This window comes from Siniperca chuatsi, linkage group LG10 (genome assembly GCF_020085105.1).
Source record: "Siniperca chuatsi isolate FFG_IHB_CAS linkage group LG10, ASM2008510v1, whole genome shotgun sequence".
NCBI lineage: Eukaryota > Metazoa > Chordata > Actinopteri > Centrarchiformes > Sinipercidae > Siniperca > Siniperca chuatsi.
The window spans coordinates 11181101-11198954 of record NC_058051.1 but is presented as its reverse complement, the minus strand read 5'-3'; the positions used below and the strand labels follow the sequence as shown (position 1 = coordinate 11198954).

Sequence of the window (17854 nt, the reverse complement as noted above, 5' to 3'; positions counted from 1 at the left end):
CTACATCCTCAGCTCTTCTCGCTCTTCCTCCTACATCTTCAGCTCTTCTTTCTCTTTCTCTATCTCCTCTTCCTCTTCTCCCTCTACCCTGGCCACCACCTCTCACTCTTAAACCTCTTCTGTTTCCACTGCTCATACTTCTTTTTTTGTCTTACTGTATCTCCTCATTTGTCTTCTTTGTTCTTCTTCTCTTCCCCTTTTGTAGTTGTTGTAATTACGTAAGACAGCTGTGTGAACAATTAGGAAATTGGCTTTTTCTGTGTTGAGTGGATTCTAACTCATCAGATAACAATTTGGCGTTAATTGAAGACACAAGGTGTGCAACTGACTATTTTACAATTCACAGAGTTTTGTTTGTTGTGTTTTGAAAATGGTACAAAAATGCTTGTGATCTTTGTGAAGAACAATGAAAAAGTTACAAATGTTTTTCCTGATATATTAAAGATTTGGTTGGCTGTATGAACTGCTGTGATAAAATTTGGGATTTTTGTGCACAGTGTTTTGAGAAAATTATGCTTTTGATATGTGATTTGTATGAAATGAAGGAGAATTTACTATCTGTTTAGGACAATTACAAAGTGTACTGATCACTGTGTTAACTGTTTTGAGAGCTGTTACCTGAGTTTGGAGAAATGTACCAAATCGATTGAGAAAAACTGTAATATTACCACTACCATTACATTATTATTGAATTAAATTTTAAATTCTAGGTGGAATTTGCATTGTGCCCACCCCCTCTTCCCCTCCCTCTCATTCTCTCTCTCTCTCTCTCTCTCAACCCAACATACAGCGACGGATGGCCGCCCACTCTGAGTCTAGTCTGATGTTTCTGCCTCTTAAAGGAAGTTTTTTTCTTGCCACTGTCGCCAAGTGCTTGCTCATGGTGGGATTTCTTGGGTCTATAATATTATAAAGAGTACGGTCTAGAACTGCTCTATAGGAAAAGTGCAATGAGATAACTTCTGTTATGAATTGGCACTATATAAATAAAATTGAATTGATTTAAAGTGAAATTGGTCAAGGCTTCTATTTTCCCAAGCAGGCCTTTCTTTGTTTCCCACACGTGGTGAGGCCCAATAGAAACCAAGTTTCCATCCGAATGTAGTGCAAATCTTAACCAAATTTCCAGAAAATCGACAAAAGAAAATACAAATTAATGTCCTTTTCCATTCACTACTGTTATGTGAATATTAGGAGTTGGGTGCATTGAAATATCATCAGCTGGTGGTGCTAATTCTCCAGTCGGGTGCTATTAGACCACTGCAGAAGACGAGAGCACAATGAGATGGCACAATTAATAGAGCACCAGTCAAACCTCAAACAATGGGAAACAATTTAGAAAACATGATGGAAATATATCTGATGTTTTCGTCTGGTCCTATTTTTCATCTCTCCAATGGAGCCAAAGCTTCAGTGGACATTTAAATCACATGATTTATTCACTAAGTCTGTTTCCATTGCACTTGTATCGATAAAAACAAAATGCAACAATTTTTCCACCACAGCCAAGCATAAAAACTCTTTTGCAATATTTAGATTTTTTGTTTTTTTCGAATTTTCTGTATTTTCATTGGATGAAAACGCACGTAGAGGCTATTGTTCTCTCTTCAACTTTTCTCTTAAATTCCTCATTTCTTCCTATCCCTTCCTTTGAAATCCTTTTTCAATTATATATTTGATTTGATTATAGACATTTTTTTTCAAAACTGAGTATTTCCATTTGAACACTGCTTTTGTTTTGAAACTATAAATAAACAAAAGATGCAGGAAATTAGCAGATTAGGCACATGATGACTGTGTTTGTTTGTCAAAGCCAATGAAATGCAGATGCAATGACGACAAAATATGTCTAGTACATTGTATTCTTTTTACACTTTATTAAGCTAAGAGTGGACCAAAAGAAATTGTATAAAAGAAAACAAACGAAAATGAAAGCAAAAATTTAAGCAAAACCATGAATTAACATACTAATTTCTAATATTTTCCTTATTTCATTTGCCCAGTGTACAACTTTCCCCCAGTTAGATATTAATAAATGAATTAATTAAAGAATGGCATTATAACAGTTTTAAAGCCTTGAATTTGGATTTAGATTCATTTTAAACCCTCTGCCCTCCTTTCTCTCTCATTCACGCCTTCATTTCATCCCATCCTCCCTCCTCTTTGTCATTTAACTTCCTTCTGTCTTTTCTTCTTTGTTTCTTTGAGAAGGAAAAGAAGAACGTCCATACAAGTGAGAAGTAGAGAGGAGTAAAAGAGAAATTAAATCTCTCTTTAGCATGGGTCAGTTCCTCACTGCACTCCGTACACCAATCAATCAGTTAACTGTAGCAGCTGTGTTCACCTTGACCTAGAAACAAAAAATATATTCCATTCCAACAGCTAATAGTTACTTGGTATCGTAACCATGTAAAGTAAGGGATCATCCAAATTTTAGTTTAATACTTTCTGTGCCACATTCAAGGTACATTAGTACAATGTAAATGTGCTGGAAGTTTATTTTGATTTGAATCCATAACAGCCACAATTTAAATGCTCTTATGATCTACTATCTTTCAGTTACTTTATCCGAAAGGACACATTCTTTTTTAAACATTCTGTTACTATGCAGCACTGCCCAGAGACATGAAGTCTACCACAGTGACCTTCTAGATAACACAACTACCAACACTACCACTATGACCTGTTTAAATGGGAAGTGACCTTGTTCTCTCAGTGTAATGACAAATGGAGACAGGATTGTTTTTCATTGCTACCCCAGGATACCCTCTGTAATACACACACACAAAACTATCCATGCATACACAATAATTCAACAGCAAAAATCCATCCTATAGTAACGCAAAAGTCATACCTTTGCCAAAAACCTCGTACAACACCTGCTATAAAGTGTCATCATTTAATGTTACATAGTCATGGAAATACAATGTAGTCAGCCCCTTTACAAACACTGTTTGGAAAAAGGATTTCCCAGCAGCTAATGCAGAGCTCTAAGACGTCAGGACAGGATCACAGGACCACGTGTATGTGCATACTTTCCCTTACGAATGATGACAACACACGTTCTCAACTAAAACTCGAGAATATCCAACTCAGGCAATGAACTAATTAAGATCTTAACAGTAAACTAATAAGTACAGAGGTGTGGTGGTTTAGAGAAATGTGACAAGCAGGGAATTACCGTTTGGAAAGAGAAAACTAGTTTGGTAGTGTGCATGTGCGATGTGGGGTACTTCTTTCAGGCTTGTGTCCTGAATATGGTGAATGAAATGTGTGTGTGTGTGTGTGTGTGTGTGTGTGTGTGTGTGTGTGTGTGTGTGTGTGTGTGTGTGTGTGTGTGTGTACATCTCCAGATCTTACAAGTGCAGCTATCTGTTGCTGTAATATTATTTCCTGTGAGAGGTCATTTTGTCCTTTTCTGGGGCCAAGTGCCCAAAGCATGTTAATGTACGTGTGTATGTGTGTGTATTCACCCTACATACCACACACACACACAGAGCTGTTATGACATGACAGACAGATAAGCCTGGCGCTTGCAAACCAAATACATTCACACTGCACCGTGGGAAACAAGTGTGTGTGTGTGTGTGTGTGTGAAAATCCAAGCCTATGGTCCTTTATTTTTCGCTGTCCAACCAAATTGTCTTTGTGTGTCTTTACTATACATCTTCATATACTGCTCATCTTTTTTTTCCTTCACGCTTCACCTCTTTTTACTACTGAAATATATCAATTTACTTCAGTATATGGACACAAACATGCACATGGATGGGTGTGATTGTGTGTGTGTGTGTGTGTTTCAGTGTCAAGGACATAAAAGCTGATAAGTGGCACGACACAACAGCCCCACACCTAGAAACCTTGAGAGCAGTCAGCCAAAGTGTCTTAAATGCTAACAGATAAACACACACTCACACGTACACACACACACACACACACACACACACACACACACACACACACACACACACACACAAGGAAATAGACACTTATTATGGTTAAAAAATAGGCTGCATTTGGAAATGGTAGACAAATAAACACAATTTGAAACACAAAAGGTGGGACAGCAGTTCATATAAAGCACACAGGCACATACATATATATATAGTGGTTAATGGCTAAAACTGACTTAATACTCACAATAAAGTGCATAAACACACACAAAAGGTGACACTCTGCTCTCTCCCTCTCCTTTCCTCTCTCCACCCAATTCACTCTTTTCTCTCATTTTTATTCTGTTCTTCCTTCTCCTCCTCCTCCTCTTCTTCTCTCTCCTGTCCTTGGCTTTTATCTGTCCCTCTCTGCTCTATCTTTTCTTATTTCACTCTCTCCTTCATCCTCTCTCTCTCTGTCCTGCCCTTGGCTCTCGTCCCTCGCTCTCTGTTGTGTCTGTTCCTATTATCATCTGTGGCTTTTTTATATCTGTCTGCCTTCCCTACTTTATCTCTATATACAACCTCCATACATACTGAGAGTGCACTGTGTGCAGATTTATTACAGGTACAAAGGTTGTGTATTTGTATTTGTATGTGTATTTGTGTGTTTGTGCATATGCGGAGGTCTGTATAATTTAAAACAAGACTAGGTCGAAACCTAGTATATGGCTGGACAGTGTATGGTCAATATGCAAAATTGTGGCCAAATTGGTACAAATTGTTGTTATAATCAGTTGTAGTGTCTATAATGTGAATTCCTGGATATAAAATTGTCATCTGCAATTTTCTGTAGTGGTTCCAGTAATATTTGTTCTTAAAGTGTACTGAAGTAGCATATCACATAACATGTAAGCTATGTTTCAGTCAAAAATGTTATAAATGCAGTTGCAAGTAAGATGGTTGATTTGAGAAGAGAAGCAAATGACACTCAGTAATAGGAAATGGCAAGGTTTATTAATTTGTCAGTATATTATACAATTTTTACAAGGTGAAAGGTATAAACCTGACATACAGTATGTAAAGTTGAAAGTATTTTTCAGTTTTTTTATTGGAGCATGTGTATTAAAAGAATAGATGATATAATTGGTGTGTAACAGATTAATGACAGAGATTAAAGCAGCAGCATTAAAGTAGTTGGGTTGTTAGGAAGGGGGTTGTCATTTCAGAGGTTCCTATAGTATGGTAATCCACTTCTGAGTTGTAAAGAAGGAAGAAAAAAGTACAAGTAAAGACACATGTAAACCAGTTTAGGTAAACAAAGACAAGATGTTGATGAAATTTGTACTTATCATTTTATCGCTAATGATCTGAGTAGAAAGTTTTCACTGGCATGCTTTTGCACTCAACTTGTAGAGTCATTTTTTTGTAGATTTGATCAATGCCAGTCAGTCTATGTGTCTGGATGTAGCAGGGACTATTGCTGAATGGAAGAGATGGTTTGCTAGTAGTTTGACTGAATGATTTGGGTTGTTTCTTTGGCAGAAGTTCATAGCTCCCATTACAATGTGGGCTTTTGAATAGTCTTGGATGAAGTTGGTCAAGGTGGTAAGAAATGTATATTAGTATCTGTGAATCTATAAACATTGGTTACAATCAGGAAATTTGAGGGAATGGAGGTTATTTGAAATTTGTCTTCAGTAGCTTGGTTTAACATGACAAACTCTGGAGGAAAAAAAGTGGGTTGCAATGCATTTTCCACAGCCTGCACCATTGGAGTGTTGTAGTTTGTTGTTTAGTGTATAATGTTCTGTGGGGTTTACAGTGTTTGGAACCCAGGTTTCCTGTAACAGAATGAGTTGTGCAGACATGAGTTCATAACAAGCTTTTATATGGTCAATGTGGGCTGCTAGTGATCAAATGTTCAAGGAGATTATTTCTATAATTTAAGGTTAAGCTTGTTGTGGTTTGCTGATGTCAATATGTTGTAATCTAGCCAGTTCAACAATCTGGCCATGGCTTAATTTTGTTTGTAGGAAGAATAAAGGAAGTATAAAGAGACAAGCATTGTACTCGTGAGAGCATTACATATATCATTGCAGGCTGAAGCCAACAGTTTAAGTCAAGGATCAGTTGATCTGGCTTTTTAACTGTGTAACCTTGAATTTTGTGAGTAGTTGCCCAAGTTTTAGGGGAACATTTATTCCTGTGGCAGTCAGTTGAAGTGGCATTCATTCTAGGATACTCTCTGTCAAAGTTAAGACTTCTTTGCCAGACACTTTGCCAGAGTCTGCATTATTAAATTTCACCATAACATATTTTACTTTGAGTGAATCTTTCTGTAATCCAATGATTTCGTCTAAGATGCTATTAGTTAAGCTGTCTACCACATCTATATTGTAGGTTAGCGTGACTTTAGCACAAATTTTGAGTTGTAAGCAAAATGTTATGGTGTTTTTTTTAGCATTTCTGCAGCATCTTGTTTGGGAATAAACTTTGCTCTTCTTCTGCTAGTTACTGTAGCATGTAATTCTATCAATTCTTCTAGAAGTTGGTTTAATTAAGCAGTATTGTCTGTACTGTCTATTTAGTTGGTTCCTGTAATCACAAGAGCATTTTCTGGCAAATCAGGACTGTTTCTGGCATGTATTCAGCTTTTCAAAGTGTTATATCCATGTCTGTGTGTTTGCCTAATCCTATTTAGTAAATCATCATATCCATCAATCCTCACCCTGTCTGTTGTTTGTTTTTAAAGAAACTTAATTTTCTTTGCAAAGGGGATCAATTGCATGTACCATTTTGCTCATTTTTGCCTGGATTTCGTTGATAATTATTAGTTGTAGGTTTTGTAGTTGTTTCCTTCTTTTATCTCTAATTTTGTCAAACGTTGATATTAGGTCATTGTTGAAAGGCAATTGGAAAGCTGAATGAATGGTCTGGTCTTTGATAACTGATGCAGCATTGCCTGTCAAAGCCACCTTTAAGATATAGAGGTGATCTGGATCGTCTGTGCTGTTTCTTAATATTTTTCTAACATTTATGTGAGGACATCAATGATATGGCTTTTACCTGATTCAGCGCCTCCATGAACAATAAATAGAGGAGGAGTAGGCCAAGGGTTTCCATGTTTTCTTGCTCTTTGATATTACCTAGCAAATTGAAGGCCTCTGTCTAGAACAGCTTGTAGGATTATGATGATGATGGTGAACAATACTGTATTCCACACAGAATTGATGCCCTCTCCTAAACCGCTTGTTTAGACATGGACAAGCTCTGTGAGAACTCAAACATAAAACTTCCCCCAAACATCCTGTCTTCAATCTCCTTTCGGGTCATAAACCTAACCTCTCTACTAAAACAGAGAAAGCCCAAACTCTTTTTCGCTTGCCCTCTGCCCTTTCCTGCACGCGTTTCCTCCAGCTCTGCAGTCCATGCTTCTCTTCAGACCCCGATTCTTTGGGCAGGTCCAGGCGGGCCCGCCGAAAGTTTATCCAACTCTGAAAGCCACCGCAGCTATAGCACACCCAGCCAAGTCGGTGTGTGTGATATTATCTGCCTGCTGAGAGAGACAGCCAAGTCCAGCCGAGTTTTACTGCGGGACCGACAATGCCTGAAGAAGCCCGAGCTCTTTGGAGCTCCACAAGAGGAATCACTGGTTGAACTGCGCATGGGACTCAGCGCATCCAAACATGCAGAGCTGCTACACAGGAAAATCGACAGCAACTCCCTCCTCCCTTCCAGCATAACTTGTCCCCTGGCTATCTCAACCACCAGGTGAAAACATTACATTTCCTGTGTTATATAGTGGTTGATGCTAATATATTACTAAAAGTAATTTAGCGTGAGGTCTGGAATTGAATCTCCCTTCAATTCAGTCATGATAGGGAATCGTCAAATATTTCACAAGTGCTTCCCCAAGCTTCTCTCAGATGCTGAAGGATACATTAGGGTATTTTACTGGTCAATATTAAGGTTTTATCCAGTCTCCTGTGTTTCCACAATTTAAGACATCTTAGTTTCATTCACTGCTTTATCTGGTACACTGGTCATTCATTAATTTATTAAATATTCATCGCTGTATTCATCTTTACGCATGGTTGCATTTATCCATTAGTTTGTGTGTCTAGTTGTTTGTGTGTTGTTAGTAGGGTTAGTAATATATGTTTCACGTAAAAAGATCATTGCCTTTGTTTTCTGTAACTTACATTCAGTCACTTTACACATTTGTTCCTTGTTTTACCTCTTGCTACCTGATTTTAGATTAATTTCCTCACAAAGCTAATTTGTGCATTATCTCTTGACCGATCATGGGAAAGACCTTAGTGTAAAACTGAGCTAAATTTTAATTACATGTTAAATATGTCACGGATACGCCAGGCTCCCCCATCCACTAACCATCCACACCTGCTCCCAATGACACTTCTGCTCCTCATTAGATCCCAATCACAGCCAGCGTAAAAGCCCTGCACTCACCTCAGTATGTGTCCAACCTCGTTTGTGTCAAGGACTCCTTATGCCACTCAGCATGATGTTTCTCCAGTGTTCTCCTGTCTCCAGCGATCTACCTCTCCAGCGAGTCTTTCCTCCTACAGACTTCCCTCTCTCCATACATACACTATCTGGAAGTAATAAAATAAAGAACATTATGGTTCCATCTCGGTGTTCCCTGCCTGTCTGTTCTGTAACAAAATGGTGTAGAATGTTAATTAAATTAAGCACTAAGCTGGTTTAAATCCTATCTATCAGATCGATCTCAATCTGTACATGTTAATGGTGAGTCCTCCATGCACGCCAAAGTTAGTTCCACAAGGTTCTCTGCTTGGACCAATTCTATTCACCATGTATGCTTCCTCTGGGCAATATTATTTGGAAACACTCCATAAACTTTCATTGTTTGCAGATGATACCTAATTATATCTATCGCTCAAGCCAGATGAAACTAACCAGTTAGTTAAACTTCAAGCATGCCATAAGGACATAAAAACCTGGATGACCCGCAATTTTCTGATGTTAAACTCTGACAAAACTGAAGTTATTGTACTTGGCCCCAAACACCTCCGAGACACATTAGTTAAAGACATTTAACATTTAACACAGTTGCTCTAGATGGCATTGCCCTGGCCTCCAGCACCACCGTAAGGGACCTCTGAGTTATCTTTGATTAGGATTTATCCTTTCACTCCCACATGAAACAAACTTCAAGGACTGCCTTCTTTCACCTACGCAACATTGCAAAAATCAGGCACATCCTGTCTCAAAATGATGCAGAAAAACTAGTGCATGCATTTGTTACTTCTAGGCTGGACTATTGCAATTCCTTATTATCAGGTTGCCTGAATAAGTCCCTTAAGACTCTCCAGTTGATCCAGAATGCTGCGGCATGTGTACTGACAAGAACTAGGAAAAGAGATCATATTTCTCCAATATTAGCTTGTCTATACTGGCTCCCTGTAAAATCCAGAATAGAATTTAAAATCCTTCTCCTCACCTACAAAGCTCTTAATGGTCAGGCACCATCATATCTTAAAGAGCTCATAATACCTTATTATCCCACTAGAACACTGCGCTCCCAGAATGCAGGGTTACTTGTGGTTCCTAGAGTCTCCAAAAGTAGAATGGGAGCCAAAGCCTTCAGTTATCAAGCTCCTCTCCTGTGGAATCAGATCCCAATTTGGGTTCAGAAGGCAGACACCATCTCCACATTTAAGAGTAGGCTTAAGACTTTCCTCTGTGATAAAGTTTATGGTTAGGGCTGGCTTGGGTGAGCCCTGAACCGTCACTTAGTTATGCTGCTATAGGCCTAGACTGCCGGGAGACTTCCCATGATGCACCCCTTTCCTCCTCTCCCTCTCCATCTGTATGCATTTTTATCCCATTACTGCATGTTACTAACTCGACATCTTCTCTCTCCCGTAGTTCTGTGCTTTCTCGTTTCTCTCCTCTCTCCTTCTGTCGCTTTCAGCAGGTATTTCTGCCTCTGGAGCTGCAGAGACTGGATCTGTGGTTGTGGTCCCCTTGCTGCCCCTGTGTTCCTGCTCGACAACTGCTACTACAGTTGTTGTTATTGGCTCTGTTACAAATACTGTCATTATTATTCCTATAGCTGTCATTCCTATTATACTTAATTTATTAACATTAATGTTACCACTACCATTACATTATTACTATTTTAGTAATATTATTACTATATTACTAAATTCTAGGTGGTATTTCCATTGTGCTTCCACCCCAGCCCAAAACCTCTCTCTCTCTTATAACTTCTCTCTCTCTCTCTTGCTCTCTCAAAACCTAACACACCAGTGGCAGATGGCTGCCCACCATTGAGTCTGGTTCCGTCCAAGGTTTCTGCCTCTTAAATTAAGTTTTTTCGTGCCACTGTCGCCAAATGCTTGCTCATGGTGGGATTTGTTGGGTCTCTGAAAATAATATTATAAAGAGTAGAGTCTAGACCTGCTCTATAGGAAAAGTGCAACGAGATAACTTCTGTTATGAATTGGTGCTATATAAATAAAATTTAATTGAATTACTGCTGCATCCATACGTATTTACTACATATTGGTGGAGAATACAGGCAGAAACATGTAGATTTCCTACAAGATCTTTGGTCAAAGTCCAGAGTCTTGATTTTGGAGTGAAGTTTATTGTCATGTTAAAGGTCAATTCTTCTAAATGTTTGATCTCCGGATGTTGAATCCTGGACATCATTAAACAGGTCAGAAGCATCTTTGCCAGCCATATCTGGGTGTTCTTGTTCTCCTTATTCCATTGCGTCCTCATCTTCCTGTTCCTTATTACCATCAAGATCATCACCAATGTTTAAATTTAATTTTTCAGCTCGCTCCCTGGCCTCCATCACTGTATCCAGATGGGGCATGATTTTTTGTTTGACACTTTTAATTGCTGTGTCATTTTTGATGTATAATTAATGGCACTTTATTATTAAGGAATAGTTGTTTTTTGTTTTTAAATGGGTAGAAAAGTTGTAGTTCTGAGTAATAAAATTGTCAGTAGGTTTAAATTTATGGAACCTTAAAACTCTTGCGGATCAAAGTTTCAAAGGGTATTGTTACGGTTACAGACATGCGGGGGACACCGAGGGTGACAGGAATGATCTTTATTTAATGACAGCCAGGACTGAAGAGTGTTAGGAAAGGGGAAGTGGATGTAGGGAGGTCACTGGAGGAAAGCAGAGTCTGGGAAACCACAGAGGACTGGAGAAACCACAGGAGACACAGGAAACCGGAGACACCATTTAACAAAGGACCTCATTGTGATTGTTTCCAGCGTTTCCCCCCTTTCCAGTGTAAGAGGAGTCCTAAACACAAATGAGGTCGGACACTGAATGAGGTGAGTGGAGTGTTCTTATACTGGCTGTGATTAGGATTGATGGGGAGCAGGAGTGTTATTGGGAGCAGGTGTGGGTGATTACAAGCTGTGAGGCCTAGCATAACTGTGACAGTACCCCCCCACCCCTCCACGGCCAGCTCTCGAGGGCCGAAAAAACCCCTCCCCCTACACGGTGGCCTGTCCACCATAGGGAGCAAGCCAATCCGGGGAGCTGGTCGGAGTCTGAGCAGGTGTGGAGCTGGGAACCTTGGGTGGATGGCCCGGGGCTGGCCAGGCAAGGCGCCAGGGAACTCGGGCGGTTGGCCGGGAGCTGGGACCAGAGTGGCGCCGGGGAACTCGGCGGTCGGCCGGGAGCTTGGACCCGGGTGGAGCTGGTCACCTCGGGTGGACGGCGAAGGCTGGGACCCTATGGAGACGGGAGGCGATGGTGAAGGCTGGAACCCTCTGGAGACGGGAGGCCGGCGACGGAACAGCAGGGCTGGCGGTGGCGGCTGGGCCTCGGGACTCGAGGCTGGCATGTTCGCGGTATCGGCCCGATCTTCTGTTACGGTTACAGACAGGCGGGGGACACCGAGGGTGACAGGAATGATCTTTATTTAATGACAGCCAGGAGTGAAGAGTGTTAGGAAAGGGGAAGTGGATGTAGGGAGGTCACTGGAGGAAAGCAGAGTCTGGGAAACCACTGGAGAAACCACAGGAGACTGGAGAAACCACGGAAGACTGGAGAAACCACAGAGGACTGGAGACACAGGAAACCGGAGACACACTGGAAATGGGAGAAACGCTGGAAACAATCACAATGAGGTCCTTTGTTAAATGGTAAGAGGAGTCCTAAACATGAACGAGGTCGGACACTGAATGAGGTGAGTGGAGTGTTCTTATACTGGCTGTGATTGGGATTGATGGGGAGCAGGAGTGTGATTGGGAGCAGGTGTGGGTGATTACAGGCTGTGAGGCCTGGCATAGAGGGATGTACCTGGGAAGTCTCTTTTTTGTAGAGATTGGATACTTATCATTTATTTCATTTTCTGAAATGATATATTGGGGATTTGTAGACATGTTTTCAGTGTATTGTGTATTTTCTCTATACAGATCTTGCATTATGTTATAGTTTTCTGGTACAGAGCTGCAGGGTTCATATATTTGAACAAATTGTGCATATGATAAGGTACTAACTTCTGTAGCTCATCTTGTGTATTTTTGCAAAATGTATTCTTTTTTGATGTAATATTTTTAGTCTTTTTCTTCAACTTCAAAAAATACATTAAAGTCCTGTATCATGTTTTCTGAGCTGTTTGAATCTATTTTGTTTGAAGCTAGTGAGGATGAAGATTGTTGAAATATTAGATTGGGCAAGGTGTAAGAAAGTGAATAGTTTGTAGTATTTCATATTCATATTCGATTGTTGTTTGTCAAAAAAGGATTTTTAACAATATCCATTTTCTTCAGTTTCTAAAGCTTTTCTAATACATTCAATTGTTCCTGACTCATCCTTCATGTAATAGTCTGTGATGTAGGTGACTGCTGCATAATAATCCAAACATATTTGCATGTCCATGTTTGCATTCCATGCTTTGATCCATTCTGGGTTATATTTAATTATCATTATTTCATCAATATCTCTTTGTAGAATGACCTATCCATGAGATGATAGAGTGAGAGCCGAATCATATTTGGTTTCACATGGAAGTCCCCCTCAAGATTTGCTGCAGTTAGAATTAGCTCTAGTCGTTCTGCCTTTATTTGGTTAATTGGAGTGCCTTCTGTGTATAGTTTTTTCAAATTGATGTTTGAGATCATTAGAGGGGATTTGGTGCCAACTTGTAATGTATGCTGATGCAATGAAGATATAGAGTTCAGTTATCAAGATTTCATCCTGTATGATGGTTGTGACAGGGTCTTTCAATTGTCTTTCATTTAAGATGTTTTCAATTACCATAACTTGACCACAATCTACAGTTTGGTCCTTTTTTCTGACAGGATTTTTTAAATTGTGATGTTTATTTAGTTCTAAGACACGATGTCTAGTCCTGGGATCCATCAAAGAGCAAGAAATCCCATGATCAGCAAAATTGGCCAACAGTTGTAGTAGTTGCAGATCAGTTGGGTCATGCTGTGATTTTTGTGTTTCATAATCGATCTCTGTATCTTTTTCAGGCAGTACAGTAGCAATACTTGGATGTATAGCTACTTCTGAATTTGCTGATGGCATTGTTTGTTTCTAGTGATATTTCTTTGATACCCAATTCCTCATTTTTAACAAAGGAATGTTGAGTGTCAATTGGAGATGAACCTAAGCCAGTTTATTCATTTTTGACCTGTTTTCACAGATTGTGCATAGTACCGACCTATCACTGACCCTTGTAAGGACCAATATCCCATGATCTGGATTTCATCAAGTATTCCTAAGGCTAAAAGACATAGAGAACAGAGAAATTACTTTCTCATGCAGAATCAAAATGTATGAACTAATATGTTGTGTTTAATTAACAACATAAGAAGAATGTGAAGCTTGACGTTGTCATGATGTTTTTGCTAATGCTGACAAAGAACAATAGAGACTGTGTTAACAGGAACTGTGGATACTCATATACTCATACATATAACACTCCGAAAGTTTAGATCCTTTGAGTAGGTAAAGTAAAACAGGTAAATGTGTACATCTCTAACTAGAAAATCGATCATAACCTGTAATAAAAGAAAATGTAAGACTGAATTGCCAAATCTGCAGAGAACACACACACAGAGTATGTGTGTCTGCCTGAGAAGGGGGCTGTTTCCCCCCTCCTCTTCTGCATTCCTCTCAGGGACAGAAAGGAAATACACATCCCTGAGAAACAAAGGACACTGACATGGACAAATTTTATTTTGCTCATGCACACATATGCATATATATATATATATATAGACATACCTATGTGTGTACATGTGTTTGTGAAGCAGAGTTGTAACATGATTGGCATTTATGACATTTAGCCTAAACCTGGGTTAAACACCGTCTATTAACTTCTAATAAGTTGATTATATCTATAAAAGGTCTTTAGTATTCTTTCAACAACTGAGGAGGTCCTGTATTAAACATGGACGCATTAGACATGTAACAAACGTTATTAATTCTTTAGAAGATATTAGAGCAAGTAAAGAAGTAAACCAGGAACAGTATAGGTGGGGGTGAAGTAAGGTTTTGAGCCACTGACATCACACTGCTGCTGACTGGTGCATTAAGGTCATTTCACTGGTCAATATTAAAGTTTTGTGTTTCCACAAATTTTGACATCTTACCATCATCTGCTGCTTTACCTGGTACACACTGGTTTTCATTCAATCATTAATTGCTTGGGCTGTTATTAAAAGTTTACTCATGCATTTATTAACCATACATCGCTGGATTAATTAGATTAATTAGATGTTCACATTTATTCATAGTTATTCATGGTTGCATTTCTTCATTCGTTTGTTCTTTAATAATTATTAGTTAAGTGTGTAATTAGTATTTTATTGCATGTGTAGTTAGTTGGTTATTGTGTGTGTAGTTAGTAGTTTAATAAACCTTTCTTTTATAAAGAATCTGGTTATGAGTTTGTGTGAATGAAATATACTGTCACTGTACACGAGCCAAGAACTCTGTAGCAACCGTTAGATCGAGACTAAATTAATTAACTGGCTATCAATTTTCCCTTTTTGAAGGGTGGTGCCTCAAGGTGAAATTGTGAGTTAAATTCTGTTATTTAATGTGAACACTGATTTCTTCTGATAGCTGGAAGTGAGTGTAAATCTGCTCCTTCCTCTTACCAAAATTAAGGTAATTCGCTATAATCATTTGAATGTCTTTTAAGCAATATGAACTGCCACACAACTAAGGTGATAAAATAAGTTTGTTGTATTCCCACTCTTGGGACAGTTTTCCTGCACAACTTACACTCAACGGTGTTCTGACATCGCTCAGACTTAAAAAAAAAAAACCTGCCATACTGGCGAGCTGACCTGTCATTTTTGATTAACAATTTCCTCACCGTCTGCACTGATTTTCTCACTCCACTCTGTTGTTGTCGTGTCACATGTCGATGGTGCAACCAAACAACACACCTGTTAAATGACTGGCTGTTTGCGTGTCACTCATAGCACGCTCCATTATCAAGGGATATGATGTATTCGTTATGTGCTTTCATGGCAGTTTGCATTTAATGCATTTAAGTGGAACTATCGAACATGCTATCGAACAATGTTCTTATTGCTATTGATGAAGTGTCTATCATATCATATCGCTATTGTTTTATCGCCCAGTCCTATTCATGACAATGTGTTTAAAATAATTCTAAACTATATTGTGTGCCATCAATATTACACTGTTTTTGACCATTTTCAACATGGTATTCAATTTGGTGTTTTTGCAGGAAAGGTGTGAAATTTTCATTTATCTTTTTTTCTGCACAGCTTAGGGTGAAAAATAAGTGGAATGGTCCAAGTCTAGAGATTAAGTCAAGTTTTTTTGTTTGCCAGTTGTATCTGGACTATTATCCAGGACACTGTATGGGTCATTAAATATAAAAAATATAATAATAAATATATTATAAATATACATATTTCAGGCTTTCAGTAGTTGTCAGTAGTAGCATTTTTTGCCTTTTAGGAAATATATATTTATGTTTCTTTCAAGCTGATGTTTTTCATTACAAGCAAACGCAGCAAAGGCATAGCTGGGTGTGTTAGCAAATCTCCTATCAACATTTAGTAGTCTTGGTTGAAAATATTGTAGCATATTAATAGGAATTTGTCTATTTTTATCATGTAAGCGATATTTGTCATCTGGATGAAGACATGGGAATGACTTGACATCCCAGTCTCACTCTTGCAAGACATTGGTTCATATTTTATCCTCGCCTGGTGCTATTTATATGGGTTCATTTGAGTTTGGGCAATTGCTGCCAAAGTCTTTATTTGAGTAGGTTATCTTGTGTTTTACTTACTGGATAGTCATTAAAAACACTGTTGGTCTGTTTGTGATTTGGAATGGGGTCATTGGTCCTGTATCTGTCTTCTTCTTCATCAAGCCTGAGCTTCAGAATGTTTTGGTTTTTGTTTTGTCCTGGCTTATTTTTGCAAAGAATCCATGTTGTAATGGATTTGTTGAGAAGTAGCAGAAATTGAGCTGAGCAGCCACTCGATTGTATTCTTTAAGTTGAAGTTGGTACTTAAGAGGAATGTCTCCATGACGAATGGGAAAATCCAACACAAAAAGCTATAAAGAAAAAGTGTTATGTCAAAGTAGATAGAAGTTTGTTCACTCTATAAAGCCTACCTGGGGCCAGTGATACAAAGCAGCTTGTAGAAGAGACGTAAAATCTTTTGTGGCCATCTGAATGGTGTGGCTGGACCTGGAGCAAGTAGGAAAACTTTAGGAGTGAGGAGGGTCATCAGCATGGCATATTTCCCTTTGCAAAGCATCAGTGTCTATTCTACGTGTAGACAAGAAGCCAAAGCTGAACTGGACCTCTGGCATGCTAACATCACCACTGCCTCCTCTGCCAGTCTCTCTGTCACCGGCCTCCAGTCCAGCTGCCCTGTCGCGGGCCCCCAGCTCTGCAGCCCTGTCACTGCTCTCCTGCTTAGATCTCCAGTCGCTAGACCCCAGTCCTGAGCTTCAGCCGCGTTGCTGGTCTCTAGAGCAGTTCCATCTACTTCTCTTCTGTTTTTGCCACCAGCATCCTGTACGACCTCCAGAGGGGTTTCGCCTTCATCGCCAGTCTCCTGAGTTGCTCTGCACGTCTGGTCATCCTCTGGACCTGCTCCATCCATCTGTCCGGCCCTCTTACCGTCCACCTGGGGTTTTCTGCTGTGCACCTGTCCTGCCCTCGGGCCGTCCACCTTAGGTTTCCTGCACCGCCTTTGTCCAGCCCCCAGGTCCCTTGGCCCTGAATTTTCCCTTTGTTTCCCATATTTTCCCTGGTGTTATTGGATTATTTCTGTTTCTCTTGGCCCTTGCTTTTGGATATAGGATTGTGGACTTTTCCTGCACCTTGTCGGACTTGTTTGCCTGTCTTGGACTACTTATCCTGGTTTGACCGGTGCCTGCCTGATATCCATGTAAGCCTTTTCTTTAATAAATTACTTATCTGCACCTGCTCTTCCTATTACCTCGTGTTCCCTGTTTCCCTGCTTGACACCCAACACACTATATATATATATATATATATATATATATATATATATATATATATATATATATATATATATATATATCTTTGCACATTGTAGTTGTTTGTTTAACTTGTTGAGCTTGTTGTCCTTGTTTTTAGCTGTATTTATGTCTATTTGTACAATGTATATTGAGGGCAACGAAAAACAGGAGTCAAATTCCTTGTATATGTACACATACCTGGCCAATGAAGCTGATTCTGATTATATCATTTATAATAGATGATCAGTGTGTTTTCTTGCCAGATTCACGCATGGCGTGCAGAGAAAATAGACCAGACGCTGAAACTATTGCTGCAGATTGCAAGCCGGAACGCCGCGGTGCATCCTGTCTGAATCCGGCGTTAGCGTGCAATACATTTGGAATGAGCAGCAGTCAATGAGTGGAACTGCTGTAAAAGCCCCCTGAGGATGTATTGAGGACTGTCTGTGCCTCGCTG

The 17854-nt window shown here is 39.4% G+C and overlaps 1 protein-coding gene across 1 annotated transcript in view; it reads right to left on the bottom strand.

Annotated features, from left to right (window-relative positions):
- The window catches only part of LOC122882878, a 1752-nt gene extending 1095 nt beyond the window's left edge, over positions 1–657 (bottom strand). Inside the window, exon 1 of the mRNA XM_044210775.1 lies at positions 1–657. This exon is cut by the window's left edge and continues 310 nt beyond it. Coding sequence (XP_044066710.1) covers positions 1–136 — 136 coding nt within the window. The 5' untranslated portion in view covers positions 137–657.
- Positions 658–17854: the final 17197 nt, after the last annotated feature.